The 20,411-nt window shown below is 32.0% G+C and overlaps 1 protein-coding gene across 1 annotated transcript; it reads left to right on the forward strand.

Annotated features, from left to right (window-relative positions):
- The first annotated feature begins 9,657 nt into the window (after nucleotides 1-9,657).
- On the forward strand, nucleotides 9,658-20,202 carry LOC103495301 (QWRF motif-containing protein 2). The gene is made up of 6 exons (XM_008456806.3): nucleotides 9,658-11,542; nucleotides 13,304-13,423; nucleotides 18,668-18,784; nucleotides 18,878-18,967; nucleotides 19,473-19,580; nucleotides 19,673-20,202. The coding sequence occupies exons 1-6, from the start codon at nucleotides 10,043-10,045 to the stop codon at nucleotides 19,751-19,753; spliced, it is 2,016 nt and encodes a 671-aa protein (XP_008455028.1). The 5' UTR covers nucleotides 9,658-10,042; the 3' UTR covers nucleotides 19,754-20,202.
- The last annotated feature ends 209 nt before the right edge of the window (nucleotides 20,203-20,411 follow it).

Consider the following 20,411-nt stretch of genomic DNA (forward strand, 5'->3'; position numbering starts at 1 on the left):
GTACCGTGCTCTCATTTTTTACCCCCTTTTCTTCTACTCTTTATCTTGGTAACAACTCCAAATATATAGATCAAGTTAACCATGGTGCTTACCCTTTGGCCGACAGGTCAAATGCCAATTCAAATAGAAGGTTTAAGTCATGATGGTGACTACGAACTTGGTATTTAATATTATAAAGAGTAACTATGATGGTTCAATAGATATATGGAAAAAATTATAGGTTTAGCCATACCATTATAGTATAGGTCAGGCTTACACTCAACTACGTATAGGTTTGTCTACTATTGTGGTACTTCAAAATGGTCCCATTAGACATTAATAAATGTTAAATTTGGTCTGAAATCTGGTCTGGTTTGAATTTATTAACTATGTTCTTTCTGGTGGTAGTTTGTTCATATTTATGAGGATTGTAATATTGGTCACTAGGTTGAGATTATTCTAGAGGGTCTGATATCGTCTTGTTTTGCCGACATTTTGTATTGCAGTCAGGTCTCTTCTTTTTCTCATAGCAAAAACTTGGATAAATTCCTCTTGCATTATCATCTAATTCTAGGCACAGTTGTGGGTGGGGTTCTGGTTAATCTGGTTTAGCCTTGGAACTGTTATATGTTTGGTTTGATTTGTTTATTAGTTGAAGTTCTCAATCTAGCATTTGAAATTCTATGTATATTTATAGGCAAAAAATTTAACTTACCCAATTTTGTAAGGATGATTAATTAAGTGAACTGGTTTTTTTTTGCCTTTTGGTAAGAACATGAATTGCTAATAAACAAAATTCATTACAAACGATTCAAACCAACCATGACACTAAATAAGTCTTCACCCTCCTTCAAGAAAAGAGGAAGCTAAGTTATGTACGAACATCTTTGTTCTCTAGAAACTATTTAAGAACGAAAGGTATCGAACAGAAATGAGATTTGTAATTATTTTCGAGAATTTCAGTACCCCAAAGAACCAGGTTTTATCTCAATTAGACTATCCACACATCTTTCATACCCTTGACCCTTCCATTGTTGCCAATATAATTGCAACCTTCTATGATTGCCTTCTCTATGCATTCTTTCAAAATCCAGCATATCACCTTGAAAAAGAGACTCCCGACCAGGTCGTGTCGATATTTAGTTTTCAATAACCTTCCTCGGAAGTATAGTGGAACTCATCAACAGCGAAGGCTAAAAGGAGGGCAAATTGTGATCGTTAGTGAAACAACTTTCTTTGTGCCTGATCAATTTTTGTGAAAATCTCGCAAAAATACTCTAAAGTATAATGTTAGAAACAATATAGTTTTAAATTTCCATATTTTCATGTTTAAATGGGCTTGACGTATACATAAAGGATGAATCGATATTTCCACTATAATGTATAAAATTCACGAAATACAAAAAATTAATAGGCATTGAAAAATGTAAATACACTATAAATAATAGACATATTTACTAATTTGAAAATAATAAATTGTTTATTCGATAATTTAATTTCTTTTATAATTGTTTTCAAAAAGATATTCATCGATAAATTGTCAATATTTTCATAGAATTTCAATAAAACGAAGATCGCTGACATTTTTGTCTATGATAGAAACTTTAAAACTTTGATTAGAAACTACTTTAACTAAAATACAATACAGAACTAAAGTTGATTTCACAAACACTAAGTTTCTTTTCTTTCCTTTTCTAAGATTATGCCCATACACACTAATAATAAAACACAACTATGTATCCACTATTACATTCTCATTCTCAACAAGCCAATGCTGTATTGAGGACTTAGAACATAATGACAAGTAGTTGAATTAAATGTTGGAAATAACACATTGAACAAAGTTAGGAAAGAAAAGTAGTAGTAATAATAAGAAGAAGAAGAAGAAGGCAAACTCACACCAACATCTACTCACCATTACTAATCCCAACTTTAAGATTTGTCTTCAAATTTCTAAATTTCTTTGCCAATTTCCTCTAAAAATCTCTCATTTTTTGCACTATTTTCCTCTCTTACTCCTCTTTGCTTGCATTGGAAAATGCTCATAGGCCCCACTAACAAACTTGACCAATTTTGGGTCTCAAGTAGAAATGCATAGGAGAGTTTCTTTGCATATTAATTTGTATTAAAATTTGGCACAAGATAATGGTCATAGTTGATAGGCAAAGCTTGGTCACTTTTGAATGGTTTTGCTTTTGTCCCTTTGGATTTGATTGATGAGAATTTGTGTGTGATGGTAATCTTTAGCTTCTCTAATTCTATAAATGGAAATAAAATATAGTTTTAATAACTTTTTGAAAATTAAAAAAAAAAATTAAGTTATTGAAATTACACATCCAACCAAGATGGGAAAAATAAACAAATAGTTTCATGAACTTGCAAGGCACCCCATTATTTGACAAAATATTTAGCAGCCACATTAGAGTTACATTGACTTCTCCAAACCTTTCCTTTTAGAACAACTCCCCTAAATATCTCCTATCTTTAATTCTAAGAAAGTGTGCAAAATGTGTACCTATTGGTCTATATATATATACTTTATGTATACAAATAGACATCTAAGAAAAGGATATTGATTAAGGACATACATCCCTAAAAGGAGAGGGTATGCTTTTCTTACCAAACCCCCTGGAAAAAAACCTCACGCTAGGACTCTAACTTAGTTTTGTTTGATAGAATTAAAACCGAAGGGCTTATTTTGAGAGAGATTGATTTTATAAGTTATTGAGAAACACCGTTACTTCTTCAGTGGAAAGGTCCCAAAGTAAGGTTAGGTTAAAGTACAGAAAATAATACTCTTCATACGTTCATAAGTGTTTCAAACCTATCTTTAATTAGAGTATAAGTTTGTTACATGTTTGAATAATGAGTGAGACTTGAAAGAATGTAGAATTGATATCGTGTTCTTCTAAATCACGGAGACATTCATTTCAAGTCTCGATTATCATTCAAAATCGATTGCTTTCATTTACTTTCATGTAATTAATTTAGAGATATTATTATTGCAAAAATGTTATATATATATATATGATAATAAAAATATATATGTGTTTTGTGGGGTTGAAGAGGAAAATGGAAGCAATGTAGGAAAGGTACATAATAGAGACAAAGTAATTTAATTTATTTGAGTATTTAGGGTTATAATCACTTCTAAAACAAACCCCAATGTCCTCTAACATTGTTAACAAACAAACCCATCACTCTTAGTGGGTGTAATATATTACTTTTGAACCAATTTTTATTTTATTGAGTATGTCTTAAGTCACATGGGGGAAGATATGACAAATTCTTTTTTTCTCAAACTTCTCTTTCTCCCTCACACATTAGGGTTTCTACACACTTTTCTTCCATCTCTTTTCACTTTTCATCCCTTCAATCAAATCTCAACCATTATTTTTCAATTGAGTGAATTTCGATTTCGGAATTCAAGTTTTGATATGGATTGAGATGATGTTAATTTCAAAGTACCACGCACATGTATTGTAATTTTTTTCAACTATGAGATCAATGATTGATTAGTTTGAAGGATAGGTTTTCCGTGTATAGTGAATTTGAGTTTATTCGGATTTATATGTTAAAAAATTAAAAACCTTGGCTTTCAAGTAAAAAACTTGAACAATAAAATATATTTACGTATGTGTTTGTATATAGGTGAATTTTCATAAATATAACAAACTATTAAAATATTTATAGCATGGGTAAGAAAACCTATAAAGTTAATCATTTTTTAAATATTTCAGATTTGCCCTTTCATCTTTCTTTTTCTCTCTGCGATTTTTATCGTCCTTCTTCCTTTACTCTTCTCGTGCATCGTATTTTTTCTTTTTCTCTTTTTTTACATCGTTTAGATTTGGGTAACCAAACTTGATGTTTTTCTTTCTTCTTTTCCTCCTCTTTTTTATGATGTTTAGATTAAGGTAATCAAATCTAGAAGATCGTGTATAAAAAATCTTTTAAAAAATTCGTTTAGCCAAATCTATATGATCGTGTACCAAAATTTGAAAAAAAATCGTTTAGATTTGGTTATTAAGTGATAAAATATAGACAAATTTAAACGATTGTGTACCAAATATATTACGGCCTTGTTGACATGACATTTTTTATATTTTTCATTGTGGGCCTGTAGACTTTTTCAATTTTTAGAATTATTCTATGCAATGTAAATATTTTACCGTTTTATTATATTTTTTAAAAGACCGCTTGTATATATATGTGTTATTCTCATGTGCTTTGTTTTTAAATTTACTATTCGTATTTTAAAAATGTGTTTGAACAAAGTATATAAATGAATGTGTTTTGTGTATATATATTATAAAAAACTTTAGTTTGATATTAATTTAATTTGCATCTACCTATCTTTGAAAACGATATATGTAATATATATATGTGTATATATATAGCTTTCAAAAATATTGTTTAGCTTTCAAAAATATTGTTTTTCTTTGAAATTGACAAAGAAGAGAAAATTAAAATGGTGTAAATTAGAAGGAGATGTCAAATAATTTCTATGTTTTAGTTGATAATTTTGTGGATAGAAGTAGTCCCATAATAAAAATTGGAACAAATGACACATGTTTTCTTTTTATAAATGAAAATGGGTTTTTCAAAAATAGAAAAAAAAAAAACTCTTTACGTCGTGAGAAAAAACCACTAAAAAACAAAATTCATTACATTTGATTTTTTTCCATGAAGTGTAAATATCTTGTCGATTTTTCTACTTTTGACAATTTTCCTAAACAAAACTCCGCATAGCTATAAAAACACAAGGGGTTTATCATTTTTTTTAAAAAAATATGATAACTCAACTCGGTATAAAACTTATATTATTCACCAGCAAAATAACTAGATATTCGATTACTCCACCTCATGCACATTGTCTATATATATAGAGAGAGTTTAAAAATAAATTATTTTCAAATATAGGAAACCTATAAAATAATTTAAAAAGTTCTTTTTTATCTTTTTACTATATTTATAAAAGAAATTGGTCATTTTACTATATATATATATATATAAAACAATGGTAATTATAATGGATAGCAATTTTTAAAATAATTATTAAGTATGTAGCAATATTTTTAAAAAATTGCAAATATAGCAAAGTCTATCGATAATAGAGTTCTATCATTGATAGACTCTTAAGATTTATCAGTGATTGACCAACATTTGTTACATGGTTTATCTGTGATAGACTCCTATTGTTGATAGATTTTGTTATATTTGCAGCTATCACTAAAAACAACTGTCGAAAATATCAACTAAGTTACACGAGAAAAACATTCTAACAATAAACAAAAAAAAACAATACACACACATATATCCTTGTTTTATTCTCAAATTTCAAAAAAATTAGGAGATTAAAAACATCAAAATAAATTAATAAACAAATGCACATATGCTTCTAAAGTTAAAAAACAAAAAATATATAAAATTAATAGTATTTGAAAGTTAGAGAGATCTGTCGATCCCTACAAAAATAAGTACTTAACTCAACTGATATTTGTTTGGAATGTACGTAAGGACAATAAATTTCAAATTCAAATCCAATAGAAATATTATCGATAAATATTCTAAAGTAACCTTAGTCGATATGAGAGTGGAGACAAGGGAGAGGAATGAAATGGACGTGGCATCTCTCATTAGCTAGAAAAAGGGGAAAATCACAACACATTTCTTAATCTACTTTTTCAATTAAAAAACTTTGCTTAAACTCCCTTTATTCTTCTCTCTTTAGATCTAATGTTTTTTTCTTTCTTTCTTTCTTTCTTCCTATACTCTTTTTCTAGAATCAATTAATGTGGTAATTTTAAATTTGTGACATTTATGTATATGTGTATATATATATATAATAATAATAATCATGATGATGATCATTATAATTAGTGCTAAATATATCTCATCATCTCATTAATTTTCCAACTCAAATCATTCATGATCATGAGGAGAAGGGAAACACAATGTGAGTGGGTGCATATTTCATTATCTTACCAAATTTTATACCCCTTTAATTATTTTGGATTTTATCAAAAATGTTGTGTTTCTTTTCTAAAAAAACAAAAATTAGGGTTTGTAGGATTAAAATATTGGTTTTTGACTTTAAAATATGAGTTTTTTTTTTCTAATTTGAAATTTATTTTTACAAAAAAAAATATTGAAATGCACTTAGCTCAGCGGTCGTTAACATAACTTTTTTACCACTAAAAAACTCTAAAATGCATTATTAATTTTTATAAAAAAAAAAAATAATAGTAACGATTCAAATTCTATTATCGATAAGTCATATATATGAAATTTTACTATATTTTGTTATATTTGAAAATGAATCTTTTTACCGTGATTAAAGTGTTTAAAAAGTAACGAAGAATAAAAACCCTAATCAATAAATTAACCTATAAAACCAAATTGTGTAGGCATAGTTAGAGTTATAAATTTAAGTTGGTTGTGATAAATTATAATTAATTTGAATAAATTGCATTTCTACATGTTTGGTTGGGTTTGCTAAAGTCACATTTTTGGTTTAATAGGGTGATGTATACTAAAGTATCAAACCATATTGTGTCATTTTTTTTTTTTTTTGCTCTACTAAAATGACACTCTACTTGTTAGGTCTAAGGTGTAGTATTAATTAATTAGTATATATATATTTTCTAAGTTCTAACACATCATATCACACACACACACACACACATAGATATATCAATAATCTTGAATTGCTTTTTGTTTTTTTACATCATAATGGTAAATTAATATAATTTATTGTATAATTTTTTACCTTAAATCTATTTTCTATTAAGAAACTATATAAAACAACCATTTGCTTCCTATGCTTTTTCATAATCTTGTAAGTACAATATTAACATATATATATATATATATATATATACACGTTCAATTTTAATCATTATACTTTCAAATGTTCGATTTGAGTCTCTAGATTTTCAATAAATCTTAAATTTAATCTTAATTGGCTGTATATTTTTTCATTACTTTTTATATTTCATTAGCACATTTTCTAAAACATTTTAAAATATATTTACACGTTGTACAAAATTATTATGATTATTTAATCAATTTTAATAAAAATTAACTTCGAGTGGTCAAATTTAAGGTCTACTGAATGTAAAATTACTAAAATAGAATATTTAAAAGTAAAATAATTACAATTCGAACAAATTTCAAATTACAAGAATCAAAATGATATTTTACCGTAAATTTATTAGATGACAATAAAAAAGATGTCGATATATAAATATTGTATGTGTAGATCATTTCATGTAAATCGATAGAGTTAGTCTAAAGCGAGCGTAGTTCAACTGACATATAGATACGTTTGTAACAAGAAGATCAAGTTCTCGATTTGAATTCTCCACTTTTATTATACTTACAAAAAAAAGTTGATGGAGCTATATAAAACTTTTCCTACGAAGACAAAGTTTGCTATCTAAATTTTATATATAATATTCCCAATTTAAAATTTAGCGAATGAATCTTAAACAATCGTAAAATCTCGACCTTCTTATACATTGTTCCTTCTCTTCGCATATTACATTTTCTTAAAAAAAAAATATTATTTTTGTTTACTAAATTTCAATAAAAATCAACTTCCACGAACTAAATTTAAAATATTGAAAATAAAAAGATCGAATTATGTATTTAAATAAAAAATTTCAAATTTTCAAATTAAAATAGTTATATTTTAACCTTTGATAATTTTTAGAATAAAAAGAATAATTCTTCGATTATTTTTCCATACACCAATTATTATAAAATTAAAAAAAAAAATCTAATTTTCAACTTTACAAAAAAAAAAAAAAAAACACATTAATTACTATACTAACCTAAACTCAAATGATCATATTATAAATTAAAAAATAGTTTTGTTTGGGTCAAAATCTATTAAAAAAAAATTAATTTCTTTTTTTGTTAAATATAAAATTTGAAATCCCAAACACCAAAGTACCATATGAAGGACAATGTGTTAAACTTCTATTTCCAATATTATAATATTTTGGATATAGTAATTTTTCTTTCTCTTTTTCTTTTTTTAATAGACCTTTATTATAAAAAAAAATATTAAAAAAATTTGGACTTTACAACGATAACCATCACATTCTTTTTTAAAGATATGAAACTACAAAACTTTACCATATAAAATAAAAACCTTATAATATAAAAAGCTTACACAGCTAAAAAACAAACCATCACATGTACCCATTCCATAAAAAAGAAAATTTTAATTAATTAATTAATTAATTAATAACCAAACCAAAATAAAATAAAATATGTAATAAAATATTTACTCCTAAGTCCCTAATTATTAGGTACTTGAAAACTTTATTATATTTTACTTTTACATTTATAAAATTTTATAAAATTTCTAATTTTTCTTCTTTTGTTATCCTTTTTAGTTTTAAAATAATATATATGTTAATGTATTTTTCTAAACTTTTAATTTGCATTTTATAGTAAATGTAATATTTTTTGTGAGTCTTTAAATTTGTGTGTTAATAATTTGGTGGCGTATTTGATGTTTTTCTAAAGTTATGAACTTTGTTGTCTAACAAATTCATATAATTTGAAAAAAAGAAAAAAAAAAGTGAAATATGTCCAAATTTATTGCATAAAATTTGAAATATATATTTATGGAATGCATAAAAAATATGACATAGAAAACGGAAACGAAAGAAAATAAACTTATTAAAGTTCGGTAACTATTTCATTTTTTGTTTGTAGTTTTTTAAAAAAATTTAAACCTAACTTCTCTCAATTTCGTATCACAATTTGCATATTTTTTAATTAAATTCATAGCTAACATTATTATTGTTTTTTTTAAATGTATATTTTTAAATATAACTAAACGAATGAAATTATTTATAAAATTTATTATATTTTACAATTCTTTTATTGGTCGAAATCTATTTTTGAAATTTTTAAAAGTTAACTTAATTTTTAAAATCATAGTAACAAAGAAAAGTGAATTAATTTAATAAAAAAAATATTGAAGAAACTAAACAAACCCTACAAAATGCTACAAAAACTAAATTGAAAATTTCAAAAACACCTATAATACACAAAAATCAATAGCATTGATATTTGTGACCTATACAACTTTACAAATTTTAAAATTAAAGAACAACAAGAACATGTATATTAAAAACAAGTTATTTTAATTTTTAAAAATTCTTATAAATATAGCAAAATACTCTAATCTATTATTTATCATTATATAAATAAATATAAATCGTAATCTATCCTCCAAACATAAACTTTTAGATAATTATATTGGATAATAACTTTAGAAATAATAATTAAAAACTTTACCATATATAACAAAATTTTAGATTCTATCCATACAAACAAGAAAAAACTTTTATCACGGATATAATTCTAAATTTTGTTATATTTTGTTAAATTACAAAAATAGTAAATTTAAAAGCGAATCATTATAGATTTTTTTTATCGTATTTTTTCGCAGTATTAATGAGTAGGACTTTAAGTTGGATTTCCCTTTCATAAAATTAAAATTAACAATAATAATAAAAAAGAAAAAAACATAACGTCTCTCCAAAGACTCCCATAAACCCGAAAAGAAGTGGGAGTAGAGATAGATATAGTGTGTGTGTGTGTGTAGTGTATATACATATTGATATACCAAATACATTTTCCTTTCTCTTTCTCTTTCTCTTTCTCTTTCTCTTTCTCTCTCTCCTCTGCTTCTTCTTCTTTTTTTCTCTCTGTGAAGTGTTGTATTTTGCTAAGCTCTCAAATCTTGCCTGTCACCTACTATTTCTCTCTCTCTTTCTTTACTCCCAGAAGAAACTGTAGCGAGAGAGAGAGAGAGAGAGAGTTTTGAGAGGAGAGGAGAAGGGTCCATTCCCATGAGCAGTGATATCATAGCTTTAACGGAAAATGTTGAATCCACCCACTTTTCTTCTCATTCTCTCTGGAATTTCTTGAATCTTTTTTCTTCTCTCCAAATGGGGAATTTCCTTTTCAAGATCCTGGGTTTTCAGTATTCAACTCTGAATTAACCATTTACATTAAAAGCTTTGTTGTTGCATCAATGGTGGCTGCCATTTCAGGACCAGCAGCTTCAATCCCCAAAACTTCAACAACCCAACAACAACAACAACAACGAAATGACCACCAACAACAGCAAGATCACCTTAGAAACCAAGCACGACCTCCCTTATTACCTTCCGAGAGAGATAATGGGGTTCTTCAACGAAAACCTAGAGGTAGGCAAGTTCCTTCCAGGTACATGTCTCCTTCGCCTTCAACTTCTACTTCTACTTCTTCAACTACTTCATCCTCCGCTTCTTCTCGGCGATTTCCCTCTCCATTGCTCTCTAGGTCCACTAATTTGACCCCTGCTTCAACCCCATTGCCTTCTTCTGGCCCTAAACGGTCTCAATCGGTCGACCGGAGACGACCCACTACGCCTCGGTCGATTACGCCGGTTCTTGATTCCAGACATGGCAATGCCACTGACAGTTCGGCGGCTGCGAAGCTTTTGGTTACTTCTACTAGGAGTTTGTCGGTTTCGTTTCAAGGGGAGGCGTTTTCTCTTCCGATTAGTAAGACTAAGGCTACTGCGACGCCCAGTTTGAGTAATGCGAGAAAGGGTTCGACGCCGGAACGGCGTCGAGCGACCCCACTTAGGGATAAGAGCGATGGGTCAGGAGTTCAGGTGGAGAATTCGAAGCTTCTTGATCAACATCGTTGGCCGGCGAGGAACCGGCATGCGAATTTGGAAGGAAACCCATTATCGAGGAGTTTTGATTGCGGGGGTGAGCAGAAGAAAGTGAATGGAATTGGATCTGGGATGGTGGTTCGGGCATTACAGCAAACAATATCAGATGACAGTAGAAGAGCTTCTTTTGACGGTAGATTGAGCTTGGATTTAAACAGTTCCGAGTTGATGAAGGCAGTTCGGCAAAACCCAGATGCCGATTCAGTGAATGAGTCTTCCGTGCCCTCTGATCTCACTACTTCTGATACGGATAGTGTTTCCTCCGGCAGTACTTCAGGAGTTCAAGATTGTGGTTCGGTAGCCAAAGGGCGAAATGGGCCCCGAGGGATTGTTGTATCTGCGAGGTTTTGGCAAGAAACAAACAGCCGGCTCCGGCGCCTGCATGATCCTGGTTCTCCTTTATCGACTAGTCCTGGAGCAAGAGTTGGAGCCCCATCAAAGTTCAGTCAGTCAAAGCGATTCTCTAATGATGGTCCACTTTCATCTCCACGTACAATGGCTTCCCCTATTCGAGGTGGCACAAGGCCTCCGTCCCCAAGTAAGCTTTGGACTTCTTCAGTATCATCACCATCAAGGGGGATTTCCAGTCCTTCCAGGACGAGAAATGGTGTCGGTGGTTCCTTGGTTAGTAACTCTATTAGTACGCCCTCCATTCTCAGTTTCTCTGTTGATATCCGAAGGGGAAAGATGGGGGAAGATCGCATTGTTGATGCACACGTATTGAGGCTTCATCACAACCGTTACTTGCAATGGCGGTTTGTGAATGCAAGGGCAGATGCTACGTTTATGTTGCAGAGACTAAACGCAGAGGTACTACTTGTGTGCATAATCGCTTACCCTTTTGATTATTTCTATGGTTTAACCTAATTCCCTTATTATTGTGGCGGTTTCAATGTCTACTACTTTAGCTTACATTTTGGTGTTGATGCTCACTGTCTTTCTTAGATTTTTACATCCAAAAGTTGGACTATAATCATATCTGATGTTTCTGGTCATGTCCACTACCTTAAATCAATTCTCTCTTCTAGATTTCACATCTTAAATTGCTTGTTCAACTGCTGCTGAATCTTTTACGGGGAACTTCATATTTGGCTAGTGATAGATGGACGGAGGGGATGCTCATTAGGTTGTTTTCTCGCTATGCTATTGTCTTTAGGTGGTTTAGGTATTGTTAACTTGGTATACTTGGATATTTTCCCTCTCATAGGGATACTTATTAGCTTATATGATGACTTCAAGAAGCTATGTTCTCTCATTTTTTCTCAATGAAAGCAGTTGTTTGTATTTTTTTAAAAAGGAAAAAGCTACGGTCAGTTAAAATGGGCTACTTATTAGCTTAACTACTACCTTATCTATAAGTTCCTCGTGAATTTGCTTTCTGAAAATACTGAAATCCAAGCTTCCTTTAACTATCTTTACCTTCTAGTCTGCTTTTCTTTGGAAGCGACAAACTATTGATTCCAGGTGGTAGATGACTGCAATTAAGGGCATTTGTTAGGTTTTGAGTTCAAATGATAACTTAGTGAAGGCTTACAAGTTGACAAAATTGATGGGTCCTTTTTTTTTCTTTTCTTTGTATAAGCAACAATGTTGATAGGTCTTTCCTAAACATTTTTCTACATGCTAGGTGGTTGCCAGTTGGTGGTAATTGAAGTTAGTGAGTCTATGGGCGTACTCAAGTGTTAATTACTTGGTTATTCATAATGGCGGAGGGAGGAATATTCATTGCTTTGAAGCTATCTCATTCTTTGGTTATTTTTATCATTTTTTATAGATTGTCCAAGGATGCTTTCGAAGGGGTTCTAAGGTTTTGGAGGCTTTTTTGGTTGGTGGAGGCTCATAGTAGTGGTTTTCAAATTGTTGCAATCACTTTTCCACGTTCAAAATTACTTTGAGATATGCTTTTAATCACAAAGAATATCATAGTTGATTTTAAAAGTACAAAATCAGACGTTAAATTAATTTTGAATTATTAAAGACACGTTTTAAGTGTTTTTGTACATGAAAATAATGTTTTAAATTCTTTTGACAATATACATGCATACACTTATGTATTCTTTGTGTGCTCTAAATGGTTATTAGTCTTCAAGATTAATTTTACTGTTTACTGTTGCGGGTACCAATAGCTTGGAGGAAAAGGTGTCTTTGTTTGCTGGTTGATTAGGCCACTAGATTTGTCATTGGTCTATAAACTATCTTTGGCCAAGAGGAACGTTATATATTTTTGGGGACTTGGAGATCTTGAGTGGAGGTTTGGCTTTGGCTAGGTTTAACTCTTCTACATGGGTACCAACTTTTAATCTTTTAACTTTTAAGGACTTTGTAATTATCCAATAGATTTTGTTTTTGTGGGTTGGACTTCCTTCTACATAGCTAACTTATTTTATTTTATTTTTAAATGTCCATTGCTAATAAAATTTTGGTTTCAGTTAAAGTAAAAAAAAACTTGGGAAACAGATATTTTAAACACAAATAATTTCGTTCATAGTGTAATTCGAAATACTTGCTGCTTTATAGTGTGATTGGAATATTAAGTGCATTAGTTTTATTATCCATTTGTTTCTGCGCCAGAGGAATGTTTGGAATGCATGGGTCACTATTTCAGAACTACGGCATACTGTCACACTTAAAAGAATCAAGTTATTATTACTACGGCAAAAACTGAAGCTGACATCCGTCCTCAAGGGGCAAGTAAGATTCAGAACCCTGTTCTTTTTCTCCCAAAGAATGTCGTTTGATTGATGTTTTTAGCTCCTTAAACGCCATCAAACTTGTATGTAGCACATAGAAAAAGAAATGCTATAAACTCGAGAAAGTATATTTTCTTCCTTCGCTTGTAGAAAAAACAATTGCATTTTTTTTCAAAATGACACTTGAAGCAGTTGCATCGTTATGTTGGTTTCTCATTACACAACTTTTAAATCTATTTTGATATATTAAAGGATTCTCTTTTTTCCTTACAAGAACTCTCACCAGCTATATGTTTTCTGTGGGAGTTTGTTTTCAGTATTTTCTTGGAAAAGATTTTTACTGTTCTTTTTTAAGAAGTGATATTCCTCCATTCGCGATCTTTGAAAAATCACATTAATTGAAAGGTTCATAAACTTTCAGATTTTATAAACAGTGGCTTCACATTACTGACCTGTATCTAACCCAATACATAGAAATTTTTTATAGGGAAAAGAAAATTTAATTGACTATGGAACCTTGGAAGGATAAGAGAACTGATGGAAATGTTCTTATGTTGAATAAGGCAAAGACAAGAACTGGTTCACACATTTCGTGTGTCCAGCATTATTACACTTAGGACCCACATGATGTTTCATTAGGTCTTTTAATGCGATAAGGAACTCTCCTTCAATAGTTTTTTTTACTGCTATTGTTTTTTTCTTTTTGTTGAGATAAAAATGGAAGAATGCATGGGCATACAAGTAACCAGCCTGTGAGCCCAATTATGAGAAGGGACTCCGACTATACAAAATAGAACCTATGGGGGATTGTTACAAAAGGTGTTTGAAATTGAAGCTTAGAGGGAAACATGAAATTTGACAAGACCACATCTCACTGGGATTCTCTTTCAACCCCTTAAATGCATGATTATTCTGCTTTCCCCAAATATCCCACAAAATAGTGCAAACCCCAATGAGTAATAAAAACTGACCCTTAAGGGCGAGGAGGAATTTTTCAATCATATCACCGGACTCCCTGTTCCATGCTAGCAGAAAACCTAAAGTTTGAAAGAACTCGCACCACACAACTCTCATGAATCACATCTCTAGAGAATGTGATCTAGGTTTTCATTCGCATTCCAATAGAGATTGTAGCGCAATGGGCCAACTAACGAGGGCATCTTCTTCCCAATGGATCCAAAATATTAACTCTTTCCTGTAAGACATGCCAAGGGAAATGCTAGGATTTTCAACGACAAAGTCAAATCCACTGAAGAAGTCCTCCAATCTGTTGTTTTCAATGCATTCTTTTGGTGTAAATCTTTTAACGGCTCTATGAAGCCATAGTTTATCTTATTTTGTCAACAATTGGAAATATCTTTGGATATTTTGGGATTCTTTTGTATTCTTTGGATATTTTCATTCTATCAATGAAATAGTTTCTTATCCGAAAAAAAATGCCAAGAGAAGAACTTGACTTCCCTAGGATCTCAGTCCTCTAAAGCATGGAGAAAACTGACTCACTTGTGGGAGAATGATCAATAAACCTAGGAAAGAAAGGGTTACATGAGAATCCCTCCAAAGGATCAAGACTCCACACTCAAAACCCTTTCTTCTGTTTAAAAACAACAGCCTTGAGCGAGGATAATAGCAAGGCCACATCCATTGGTTCCCTATCGCACAAAGGGCAACCAAACCCAAATGAAAAGGAGATGGAACTTCTTGACCAAACTAAAAAGTCCAACACAACGCGAATTTTAAAAGACGTGAGGTAGAAAAGATTTGAAAACATTGAGTAGAGGGGTTTATCCCTCATCCACTGATCTTCTCTAAAGTATGTATCATCCCTTCTCTCACCACAATGAACCAAAGGAGAGAAAGAAGGGATCTTCTTTAGAAATACCCTTCCAAGTGGCTATAGCCCCTTGCGATAACCAATCAAAAGCTAACAATAATTCTATGGAAAAGGGAGTATACTCTAGGGGAAACTGCCAAAACCATTTGGCTGAACATCAGGTTAAGCATTTCTTACTATCAACGGAAGTGTTTCTTATATATATATATTAAACCACTAATGCACCCAAAAGCTTAAGCTAATGGTTGAAGGCAAATTTAATTATATATCACTAACACCCCCCTCACTTGTGGGCTTGAAATATTTGAAAAGCCCAACAAGTGGAAATTAATTTTAATTGGGGAGGAAACGACAATGCAGGGGCACAGGACCTCCCTGGACCACCTACTCTAATACCATATTAAACCACCAATTCACCCAACCCAAAAAACTTAAGCTGGTGGTTAAAGACAAATTTAATTATACATCACTAACAATATATATATTCATTTTGAAGAGCATCAAACCTGTCGTGGATTAGAAACTAATTTGCTGAATAAATGAAATACAAATTGAAGGGGAAGAAAGTGTGAACCAAGGTTAAGAAAGTTAATGAGAAAAAAAAACTTCCCATCAGGGCAAAGAGAAGAAAACCCATAGTTACCAAAAAGGTTGAGCAATCTGCACCGGAAAAAAGCTGACAAAGCAATATGCTCCTACAAGATGTGCTGCCCCAGCCAAATGCCTTCCAGTGATTTGAAGGAAGCAAAAGCTATCCACCAATTCTCCTTAGGGTGCCCCTATTTTTCTCCATTGTGCATTTTTCTCCATTGAAAAAGCTCAAAGCCATTTGACCAAGAGAATGATTTTCAACTGAATTTTATCTCCACCTAGACCCCCCAATTCTATCAAATGCTGGAGCCATTCTTTGTCCATGCTGTCAACAGACCATCAATTTCAGAGGTGGGTGGGTTTTTATTAATTAATTTATTTTTAATTACCATAGACCGTCTTTTATTGAGGGAAGAAAAATAATAAATGAAAGAATATAAGGGCATACATTTCATGGGATTGGAGTCCCTTGTAGTTTGATGGCTCTTTTCTGTTGGGTTGCTTTAGGGGAGGCTAGGTAAAGAACTTTTCAGTTGTTACCAATGCCCTACTGTGAAGGAGGTGTGGAAATTAACATTAAGTTTTTGGGACCTAAAGCTTGGCAGAAATTTGAAGGACGATGAGGCCTCTGAATGGGCTGATCATAATTCATATACATCCTCCCACCAGTCGTTCTAAAGGGAAAACTCCTGTAATTCAATCATGGATGACCATGGTCCATGACTATGTTCCCAAGGTTCAACTCCTTTGTTCACCACCGAGCACCTTGAGAACACCAACATGGCTGATTTCTCTGATTTTAGGTTGTTTCTCTGGTTCTTTTGGAGGAATGAAGTCTTCTGATGTTTCTTATTAAAATAATTACGTGATTGAAAATTAGACAGTAATCTTGTGAATTACAAAGAAAAGAGCAGAAATCCAAACTGAACCGAAAAGGCCAAAAGGGAAACAGAACTAACATAAAAAGCAAAGAGCAGGAAACTACACTGAACTCCAGAACTAAAAACAGTAACCTTGAAGAACTTGAACCAAACTCCTAAGCCCTAAACCTTCCTCAATTTAACGCACCTCCAATTTAGTCAAGGGTGGAAGTGGAACCGAGTTATGGTTTCAGTCCAAGTTTTATCCAACCTCCAACAAGGATGTCTCCAATCAACCTTATCAAAAGCCTCATGAATTTTGATGATCACTCCTTATTAATTTTTTCCCCTTTCCATTCACCAACGAGATCATTAACAATGGGATAAGAGTCAACAGTTTGTCTCTCCATGAACAAAGCTTATCGAAGTTTTGCGACCTGTGTATGTAAGGACCTTCTATAGGTAATTGAATCTTCAAGATTTTGTTTCTTCCTCTCAAGCATCTAGTAACTACCTCTATGCTTTATGGTTTTACAGCACCACTTAAAACCTTGGCAATCTTCAGGAAAGAAGTATTCCAAGCAAATGTCATTCCAAAAAAGGTCGTCTCTAATAGAAACCAAATAACTGTTAGTCTAGAATATATTGAAAAATTAAGGATGGAAGTACTACAATAATTCCCAAGTAGTTTGAGTTACTTGCACACTCCTACTAAACAATTGTCTCCTTCATCCTTTCCCACTCATTATTTATAAATTACATAACAAATCCTCCTAACGTGCTCCTCAACTAGTTCCAACACAAACACAAACACAAGGGGTTAGTAGATGCATCTAGACATTTCAAGTACGTTGACACTCTCATAGTATCCTTATTATATCTAAAAATAACCTATAAAAATAATAAACAAAGTAATCCTCAAAATAGTTTAGACCGGTAGCACCAAGAAGAAGAAGCATTCATCCAGGCAAAAGACTTATCATGGAAGAATCTTTGATTTCTTTCCAACCAAACTTCAGCTAGCAAAGCTTTAATCACATTAGCCCAAATCATTTTGGGGCTAGCCGTCAACTTCGGGCCTAGGATAATTCCCATAACAATATCTCAGAAATTACTGCCAAACACCCAAGCAATATTAAAGATAGAAAACAACCTTCACCAACTTACTTTGATATAACTACAAAAATCAAAGAATGTGCAATAATTCTTCATTTTTGCCCAAACAAAGAGGACACTTGGTGGGAGATAATGCTAAGGAAGTTTTCTTTGCATAACCGAGGAACAAGTCAAGTATCCAAAAATCATTACAAGGATATTGACTGGCTCTTAGACTTCCATAAAGCTTTGTAAAGCAAAGGACCACCCAAATTAATCATTAGTATTCATTTTTTTACATGTACCTTTTCTTTCCAAATTAGGGATGGTAAAAGATGTCCACAGGGTTGAATTCTTGCAAGGCCCTCCCCTGATCGAGTGGTTAATCTTGGTTCTGTCCCAGCTCAAGGTTTATTTCTTTACTGTAATTAAATTATTAGCAAAAGAATACCTTTCCTGATGAGACCATCAGTCTATATACTCAAACTCTAGAATATCGTGCTCATACGTCATGACTAACCACCTGGCCCCTTAACTCTGAATAGACCAACTCCAATGCTCAACTCACACCATTTTTGCCACATACTACAATGTATATTAACTTCTGGAGGGTCTATCAACATTGTAGTCTCTCTGCTCTTCAACACCACGTCTTTTACCATAATGGATTAAATATAATAGCATAATATTGTTTGGCAGTGGCATTCTTCATTAAAGTTCTTTGAATAATGTCATACTGACAAAATGGCCTTGATTTCTTCTATTTTGGTGGTAACTTTGTGCCCTTGTGAATGATTGATTTTATGTTTATTTTATTCTCCAAATTCTAACGTAGGCCATTCTATCTTAATTGATGTGATTGTAGATAAGTTATTTGGAAGAATGGGCTCTTTTAGACAGAGATCACTCGAGCTCCATGCTTGGAGCAACTGAGGCTTTGAAGGCCAGTACTCTCCGGCTCCCAGTTGTTGGGAAAGCAATAGTATGTACCCTGCACCAATTTCTATTTCCATCAAAAAGCGGTTACCAATCAAGCTTCTCATGTGAAGAAAATAAATAATTTTTATTTAATCAGGCTGATATTCAGAACCTGAAAGATGCTGTGGGTTCAGCTGTTGATGTTATGCAGGCAATGGCATCTTCAATATGCTCTCTCTCATCTAAGGTGCTGCTTTACCTAGAACTTTTACCTGTCTGAGAAAGTTTTATCATTTTTCTGCATTAGACAGAAACAAAACAATGTACTTCTATAGATTCAATTTAGGGCTTTTCCTGTTTTCCTGTTGAGGAATTTTGGCATGCTGGTTTGACATCACGTGGTGTTCTTCCTGGAACTAATTTTTATTTTTGAGCACTTTTAGTTTGTGCTCATTCAGATTTCCCCATTCAAATCCTTAAATTGAGGAAAAAAGAAACTGCCACGTATTCTTGTGAACCTTTTATTGGCAAAGGACTAAAATCAATTGCTATGAGGTGTTCTATCCTTATGGTAGTTTTAGGGGGATCTAAGTTATAATCTGGGACTATAAACAAGGAGGATAGATATTGATTGATGAAGAACTTTGCCCCTTTTCTGTAGTTTTCCTCTTGAGAGTTAAAAGATAATAGGATCTTTGACTTGCATTCCTTTGGCATAGCTTATATCTTAGACATGGTTGTGTCGTTCACAGGTAGAAGAAACAAACTCTGTGGTGGCTGAACTGGTTAAGGTGACGGCAAAGGAACGTATTTTACTTCAACAATGTGAAGATTTTTTGTCCACTTTAGCAGCCATGCAGGTAAGTTATAGTCATCTAGTTTTGATAATCGTAAAGTGAACAGTCTGCACATTGCGTTTCATCTTATTTTACCATTTGATTGTTATGATTAGGTTAAAGATTGTAGCTTGCGAACGCACATATTGCAACTCAATCGATTTCCAACGAGACAACAACCTAACAAATACATGTAGAACTGATATGATCCTGATGATATGATGACTCACTCCTCACCCGTTATTCTACTAACATTACACGGACCCCCTTTTCGTTTTTTCGACCCGATGGAGGCAGAGACTGAAGTAACAAGAAACCGATTGGTGATTTTTAGGATCCGGGTTTTGAAACCTTCTTGGTGGCTCTTATATTTCTTCTCTATGTTAAATGTATCTCTTTGTATCTGGAAAAAAAAAAAAAAAAAAGAAGAGAAAAAAAAAGGAAAGAAAGAAAGAAAGATTGTTGGGAATGGCTTTCCATCCCTTTGATTAGTTTGTGTAAAAGTGCTGCAATTCTCTATCTCTTTAGCCCACAAGTAAATGCCAATGTTGAATGTGTATATATGTAATGTTCTCATCATTGATGATTCTTGTAGTTTGTGAATTCTTGTGACTCATTGGTGAAATAGTCTCCTTTTTCCTTTCCACTGTTGCCTCAGAAATTACTGCCCAAAACTTTAACCAACAGTAAAATCCAAACAATATATCTTTACAATCTTCACTTCTCTGAAGTTTTTATTACCACCACAGCCAAAACATTTACCATCAATCAAAGGTTCGAGCAAATATTAGAAAGATTGGTTTGAACTTTGAAGACTGATATTTGTCAACTTTTATTATATCATTACTTTCAGAA

Source organism: Cucumis melo, chromosome 1, assembly GCF_025177605.1.
Source record: "Cucumis melo cultivar AY chromosome 1, USDA_Cmelo_AY_1.0, whole genome shotgun sequence".
NCBI classification, from domain to species: domain Eukaryota; kingdom Viridiplantae; phylum Streptophyta; class Magnoliopsida; order Cucurbitales; family Cucurbitaceae; genus Cucumis; species Cucumis melo.

Bases quoted from the DNA above. Each gene is read 5' to 3' on its own strand.
- LOC103495301 (XM_008456806.3), top strand. From the start codon at position 10,043: ATGGTGGCTGCCATTTCAGGACCAGCAGCTTCAATCCCCAAAACTTCA. The intron at 11,543-13,303 runs GTACTACTTGTG...TTTCTGCGCCAG, and splicing joins TGCAGAGACTAAACGCAGAG to AGGAATGTTTGGAATGCATG. The intron at 13,424-18,667 runs GTAAGATTCAGA...ATGTGATTGTAG, and splicing joins CATCCGTCCTCAAGGGGCAA to ATAAGTTATTTGGAAGAATG.